Source organism: Meleagris gallopavo, chromosome 20, assembly GCF_000146605.3.
Source record: "Meleagris gallopavo isolate NT-WF06-2002-E0010 breed Aviagen turkey brand Nicholas breeding stock chromosome 20, Turkey_5.1, whole genome shotgun sequence".
Lineage (NCBI taxonomy): Eukaryota > Metazoa > Chordata > Aves > Galliformes > Phasianidae > Meleagris > Meleagris gallopavo.
Genome location: NC_015030.2, coordinates 5,603,089 through 5,610,141, shown reverse-complemented (window position 1 = coordinate 5,610,141; position 7,053 = coordinate 5,603,089). Strand labels below are relative to the sequence as shown.

The 7,053-nt window shown below is 62.2% G+C and overlaps 1 protein-coding gene across 4 annotated transcripts; it reads right to left on the bottom strand.

The window, feature by feature from the left end:
- Positions 1 to 575: 575 nt before the first annotated feature.
- QRICH2 (glutamine rich 2) lies at positions 576 to 7,053 on the bottom strand. 4 transcript variants are annotated; one of them, XM_019621699.2, is made up of 19 exons: positions 6,974 to 7,053; positions 6,631 to 6,877; positions 6,401 to 6,505; positions 6,136 to 6,237; positions 5,158 to 6,007; positions 4,896 to 4,990; positions 4,731 to 4,810; positions 4,517 to 4,631; positions 4,214 to 4,435; positions 3,939 to 4,064; positions 3,752 to 3,826; positions 3,494 to 3,658; positions 3,218 to 3,339; positions 2,728 to 2,793; positions 2,442 to 2,531; positions 2,210 to 2,332; positions 1,696 to 1,783; positions 1,491 to 1,598; positions 576 to 1,259 (listed from the first exon to the last, which is right to left on the bottom strand). In XM_019621699.2, the coding sequence occupies exons 2-19, from the start codon at positions 6,790 to 6,792 to the stop codon at positions 768 to 770; spliced, it is 3,186 nt and encodes a 1,061-aa protein (XP_019477244.1). In that variant the 5' UTR covers positions 6,793 to 6,877; positions 6,974 to 7,053; the 3' UTR covers positions 576 to 767. The 4 variants fall into 4 exon arrangements, with proteins under 4 accessions (XP_019477244.1, XP_019477242.1, XP_019477243.1 ...); XM_019621697.2 differs by having other exon boundaries at positions 6,631 to 7,047; XM_019621698.2 differs by having other exon boundaries at positions 3,939 to 4,061; positions 6,631 to 7,047.

The following is a 7,053-nucleotide window of genomic DNA, read 5'->3' as shown; positions in this document are numbered from 1 at the left end:
AAAAAAAACAACCAACAGAAAACAACTCGAAGGTTTTTTTATTAATTTAAAAAGAATTAAAAAAAAATAATAATAATCACTTTTTTAACAGCAGCTGTCCCTGCCTCTTCTCTTTGCTGGGGGAACACCAGCGTCCTTCCAACCACAGCCCCAACCTTGGGATTCCTTTCCAACTCAACCCCCAGCTCAGCATGCAATGAGAAAACCCCCCCTAAACCTGGGATGCAGCGGGTCTGGGGACGCACAGGTAGGGACAGGGATGCTCCACAAAGGAAAAGCAAAGTCCACCCAGGTCTGCTTACCTGCTGTGAGCGCAGCAGCACTGGGGCTGAAGGGATGCTGGTGCCTATGGGACCAGCAGTGTGAGTGGGTACTGATGGGGTGGGGGGGCTGAGCTCAGCAATGTGTCCCAGCTGAGCCTTAACCTGCTGATGGGCTTTGCTCTGAGTTTCCCCTCTTTTTGCACCGTGGAACCCCAGACCCATTTGTTGGTGCCTCCCCCACCCTCCTGCCTTCATAATGTCACTCCCCTTCCCCAATGGAAAACAGACCCCAAACAAACACGTCCCGGGAGGTCAGAGCAGCACAGAGCAGCTGCAATCCAGTGCAACAGTAAATGAGGGCCTTGTAAAATGTGATTTAAGTAAATGGACTGTTGGGTTCCAACGTGGCGAGGCAGGGACAAGGAGTCCCAGGGACATGGATTCCCAGCTCCTGCACTGGGAGCAGGTGGGGCAGGGGATGCCCTGTGTGGGTATTCAGGGTATTCACCCCTTTGGGGCTCGGGATAAGGGATGCTGCGTGTGTATGATGGGAAAATCCCAGCCCTGTGTCCCCCTGCATCCGCACTGGGTGCCAATTGGAGGGGTGTGAGGGCCAGCCCCATAACCTGCATGGGCAGCGAGGAGTGGGGATGGATGGGTGGATGGATGGGTGGTTAGGTGGATGAATAGATAGAAGGATGAATGGATGGGAGGCTGGAGGTAGTGAAGGACGAGGTGTCCATACAAACAGAAGAGGGATGCTGAAGGCAAAACCAACCCCATTCCTACCCTGACTATGCAGATGCCTCTCATCCACCGCTCTTTATTGCTACTGGCTGCAGCCCATGGGTCCACCCGGTGCCCATGGGTGGGTTTCAGACGGGGTTCCCCCTCCTCTCTCAGCTGTGGGGCTTTCTTCTCTGCCCTGCGGCGGCCGGAGGTGGGGCAGGCGGCCGTGGGATGACATTGGGCGCTGCTCCAGCAGCCTGGGGGTGCCTGGGGGGAGCACAGGGTTAATGCAGCCACTTGAAGGCCTTGGCTTTGGGGTCAGGATGGGCACTGGGTCCAGGACCCATCCTGTTCCATGCAAGTCTTCACCCTCCCGTTCTGCCCACACCCCAATCCCCCATCCCACCCCGCCAAGCTGTGAACACAAACCCTCCCATCCCCCCAACTTGCTGTAGGACACCTCAGTGCCCTCCCCACCCCGATGTCCCAGGGCCATACTTGGCTGGCTGAGTGAGGACAGGGCGCTCTGGGGCCGCGCGGGCAGGAAGTTTGTGTCCTGAGCACCCCAGTGCCTGGGGGACAGCTTGGGCTTATTCCTCGCTGAGCCTGGAGGAGAGACCAGAGGAGGGGGGACATGAGAGCGGTTGGGGTCCCCCCATTGCAGATTTAGGGTCAGCAGGATTACCCCACACCCCAGCTGTACCCTCCTTCCCTGCGAGGGCAGGCAGCTGAGCTTCCAACCGGCCCTTGTAGATGTGCCCATCCTGGCCCAGCAGCTCCGTCTCGCCGTGCTGGGAAGGAGAACAGGGAGCAGTGCCAGTGCTGGCTGCACAGCTCAGGCAGGAGCCCCCCAGCACCGTGGGGACCGTGCTCCCAGCTGACCCAGAGCTCCCAGAGCATCCCCAGCAGGGAATGCCAAAACCCATCAGACATCTCCCCAGGGCAGCCTGCAGCTGTCCGTGAGCTACAAGAAGTATTTATGGAGCACAATGGTAGAGAGAGGTGGGTGAAACGCCCATGTGGATGCAACTTCCCCCCTCAATCTGCCCATGTACAGCTCTCCCTGGGGAAACTGAGGCACGCTGATGCTCCCAGAGTTGCTCAGCCTCAGATCCCTGCCCCCTCGGTGATCCCACATCCCTCCTTCCTTAGTGGTCCCAGATCCCTCCCTCCATGAGACCCCAAATCTCCACCTCCACGGACGTCCCATTTCCTACCTCCTTGGTGATGCTGCCGTGGGGTTGTGGCGGCGTGGGGCCGTAGGGTGGGAGGTGTGGGGGTCGTGGGCAGCGCTGCAGTGGGTGGGTGACGGTGTGCTGCCCCCCGCAGCGCCGCGGCACCTGCAGGAACCCACACTGGGCTCCCTGCTCCCTGCGGGGTGCGGGTGGATGCTCAGGGCTGAGACCACCTCTGTGCCACGAATGATCCCCTTGTCCCCTTGTCCCCCACCTGTGGCCTTGCTCCGGCTGGAAGGTGGCACGGGGACGCACGGTGACGCGGGAAGGCAGCGGTGGCAGTGGTGGAATGGTCACGATGTGCCTGGAGGATAGAGAGAGGGTGATGGGGGGCAATGAGCCACGCTGCTCTGCGGCCATCCCCCCGGTGTCCTGCAGGTGTGTGCCCCCACCCGGGGGGTGACCGCATGCCCTGCTGCCAGCTCAGAGCCAGGCAGGACAACACAGGGCAGGGTCCCACCTCCAGCACCCACCCGAACCCAGGGAGCATCCGAACTCACGGTCCAGGCACCAGCATGTGCAGGGGTCGGTCGCAGGACACGCAGTGGAAATGGGCCAGCAGCTGCCTGCAGGGAGATCAGGGGTCGGTGGCAGCATCGGGTGCTGCAGAAGGGATGGGCTCTTGGGGTCCCGCCTGGGAATGTGGCTGCAAAAGGGGGCACTCGGGGTGCCACGAGTCCCGTGGGTCCATGTATTGCATGCATCTCTCCCGTCTCTAGGAGCTTGGGACAAGTTCTGCCACCTGAATCCCAAGGAAACCAGCAAAGGGGCAATGGAAACCCTGTCTGTGCCGTGGGTCTGTCTGACAGCAAGCATGGTAAATTTAAGGGCCTCATGCCGTGATCCTGTGTTAAATCCCTGCCCCAAGCTCCTCGGTGCAGCAAGGAGGCACACAGAGCTGTGTGCAGGAAAAAGAAAACAGGCAGAAAAAGGCACAAATTCCATCCCCAAATGGAGAGCATTCCCCCCAGCTGTCCCCAGTGCACCCACTTCCGAATCCCGGCAGCATCATCAGCCTCCACCCGCGGTGTTTTCTCCTTGAGCTGCTTCAGGATGCTCCTCCAGCGCTCCTCCAGCTGCTGCCGCAGCGGGGCCAACTCCAAGCGATCCAACTGGGGGTGGGCACAGAGCCTTCGTGTCCCCATCAGTGCCACCAGAAGGAGGCAGGAGGGACGGGGAAAGGCAGGAGGGGTGACCGTGCTCAGCGGGTTGCTCAAACCCCAACTGTGCCCGCTCCTTCTGCGGGGGGGACGACCCTCCCTGTACCTTGGAGTCCAGCTCCTCAATGAGCTTCTGCTGGACCTGGTGCCAGTCCTGCTCCTGCCCCGTCACCTTGCTCAGCATCTCCCCGATCATTCCATTCAGCTGTTCCATGGCTGCATCAAACTGGGCACAGCTGACTTTGCCGGCCAGGGCGGCTCTGTCGGCTTTCTGGGATGGGGAGATAGCAGAGCACCATGAGGTCCTGGCCCTGCCACTCTCCCTTCCCACACTGCAAAGCACGGAGATGCTCTGACATCTTACCACATCGATCTCCAGCACAAGCTCCTCCTTGTCCACCTTCTCCTTCTCCAGCCTTTCCAGGGACTGGAACAGAGCCTGCAAACACAGAACGGCCCCGCTCACAGCCTCCTCCCCTGCTCCCCTTCACCTCTGTGATTCTGTAGGGCTACAAGCAGTGGGGCTGCCTGCAGGATGCTTCAAGCCCCACCTCAATGTCCCTCTGCCTCTGGTGGCGGTCATCCATGAGGTTCCCAGTGACAGAGCTGAGCTTCTCGCAGTCCCCTTGCACCTGAGTGACGGCAGCCTGGATGTGCTTCAGCAGCTCCTCGTCCTGCTTTGGGGAGGAAGACAGCAGCCCAGCGCCGTGTGCGGGATGCACGACGGGAGCCACGCAGAGCAGACACAGGTTATTGGGCTGGAGGCTGCGACATCAAACCCAAACTTGCCCCAAAGCAAACCCGGGTGGGTGCAGCACTCCCCTACCTGCTCCCTGCCCACCCGCTGCCTGCCCGCCTTGCCCGCCGCCTGCCGTGCTGACACCGACTCCACCAACTCCTGGAGCTGCTCGTAGCGCTGCAGCAGCCGCCCCAGCTGTGCCCCCACATCCGTGCTGCACACCGGGCACGGGGCCTCATCCTGCTCTGCGCTGCTGGGGGGCTGCGTGGCCGGCGTGGTGCTGCCCAGCACGGAGCGCAGCTCGTCCAGCTGTAAGGGAGAGGGGTGCTGTGATGGCCCCGAGAGTCGTCCCTACAAGGACGGCCCCGTGTCCCCTCTTCACATCCCCACCTGCTCCTGCAGGCGGTTGGCAGTGTCGGCCACCAGCTGCTCCAGCGTGGCTTTGGCTGCATCCTGCTTCTCCTTAAGCTCCTTCAGCTCCCTCCTCATTTCCTGCAGCACAGACCTAGCCAGCAGGATGGGCGCATGGATGGAACCCCCTCCTGGCCCTCACCCCCAAACTGTCCTGCTCTCGGGAGCAGCAGACCCTCTCCCATTTTCTTACCCCAGCTGCAGGCTGCCGTCCACTTTCCCATCGGCCCCCATCACCCCCAGCTTCCCGAAGGCGTCCTGCAGCTGCTTGATCTGGGAACAGCAGTAGCACGTGGTCCATGTGTGTGGGTCCTTTGGTGACCTCTCCCTGCCCACCCCAGCACTGCTGCCCGCTCACCTTCTCCTTCTCTCCATGCAGGTCGCTGGCCATGCCCTGCAGTGCAGACACGCGGTGCCGGAGGTCGGTCAGCACGCTGGCGATGCTCTCCTGGCCTGGAGGGATATGATGCCATCAGGGTCTGGCTCCAGCTGTAACCAAACCTCACCTCCAGGTGTTCCCATTGAGAAACCCCCTCCAGTTCAATGCAGAGAACGCAACCCACTGGGCTGAGCCCCCAGACCCCCATCACCACCACCTGTAGGGCCCAACAGGTTCTCACCTCCCTCCAGGAAAGGCAGACGCAGCTCCTCCAGTTCGGTGCGGTCTGACTTTGTGGCCTCCAGCTGGGCCACCCGCTCCTCCAGGGCACTGCAGAGGTGGCTGAGCTGCTTGAGAGCCTCCGCTGTCCCCACGTCATGGCCAGAGACCTCAGGCACTGCCAGCCCTCGTGCAGGGGATGCGGAGCTGGTGTCGATGCCAGGGGACGTCTCAGCTCCCAGAGCAGTGGGTGATAAGAGCTGCAAAGCTTCATCTCTGCCCTTGGAGCGTACATCATCCACCCCTGTCCCCATGGCACCGGGGGTGGCTTCGGAAGGGACGGTCTGAGTGTGGGGTGCTGTGCTGGGAGGGGCTGGCTGAGCCCCCGCTGCTCCTCCTTGGGACCACAGGGGTGCTGGCTGTGTCCCCAAGGTGCCAGGGGGCTGTGTCCCCGGGGTAGTGATCTGGGTGCCAGGGGGCTGTGTCCCCGGGGTAGTGATCTGGGTGCCAGGGGACCCTGGCTGTGTCCCCGGGGTAGTGATCTGTGCACCAGGGGACCCCGGCTGCATCCCTGGAGTGGTGACCTGGGTGCCAGGGGACCCTGGCTGTGTCCCTGGGGTGGTGGCAGTGGCACCAGATGTCCCTGCTTGGTCTAAGGCAGTGCCTGCCCACTTCTCAGGAGTCTGTGATGCCCTCCTCATCCCTGCTTGTGCCCCCAGGGAGTCAGGCTGTGTTCCTGCAGTCTCTCTGCCAGCCATGGGCACAGACTGTGTCCCCGGTCCCCCTGCGGGTCTCCTCAGGCCATCCTCTTGTTGGGTGCCATCATCAGACTCAGAGGATTCGGTGGATGAAAGTCGGTCCCTGTCAGCTCCCTGGGAAGAAGAAACCATGGGAAGACAGTTTGTGGGCAGGCTGAGCCTGGGGGTGGGAACATGAGGAGCCACTGTGACTGGGGACCTGGGGAGCACTGTGCCGTGTGCCCTGGTACATCCACTCCTACCAGCACGGGCTCGAGGTGCTTTCGTGGCCGTCCCACATCACTGTCCGTCCCCACTCCATCACGGCGGCCCCACTGCTGTGCTGTGGTGTCCTGGCCGTCCTCCTGAGAAGGCAGCACAGAGCAGGGATTTAATGGGACCTCCCCAAAGGGATTCAGGCTGGGTGTCCTCAACCACAGCCCAACCGGGTGGAGAACGAGCACGGGTTCAGCAGTGGGGTTCTGTGGGGCGGGGTAGGGATGGATGGAGGTGATGGGGGCGACTCACCAGGCCCAGCATCCCCTTAATCATCCGCAGGTCCTCTCCCATTTGGGACTGCGCTGCCTTCATCCCACCGAGCTCCTCGAGGAGGTCCTGGGAGAGGGGCACAGCCTGGAAGGGAGAGGAGGTGGGGAACCCCACAGCTGTGCTGGGGGCCTCAGTGCCCGGCTGCATCAAACCGTGGTTTGAGACCAGCAAAAACCAACCTACAGAACAGCACCCTGCAAAACCTTTACCTCGGAGCCCCTGAAGTCATCGCTATCCTTTCCTTCGCCCTCCTCCTTCAGCACATCAGGGGCCGCGGAGCTGCTCGCAGTGCCCCGCTGCTCGGGATGCTCCCCGGGTGCGGCTGCCCGCCCCGCGGCCGGGAGGTGCTGCATTCCTAGGTGCTGCAGCATGGCGCGCAGCAGGCTGTGCAGCGCCGTGAAGTTGACGGCCCCGACTTCGGGCGTCCCGATGGCCGCGTCCAGCAACTCGGATAGACTGAGCGAGGCCATCGCCGTGAGGAACGGAGAGCGGCCTGCGGGGGTTGAGGGGCTTCAGGGTGAGGGGGCAGAGCGCTCAGCGACCGAATCTCACCCGTAGCAGAAGGTGGGCAGTGCAGCGCCCCCCAGGGCAGGGCTCCGGTGGTAGGGGAGCCCTCTTTACCGCTCCCCCCA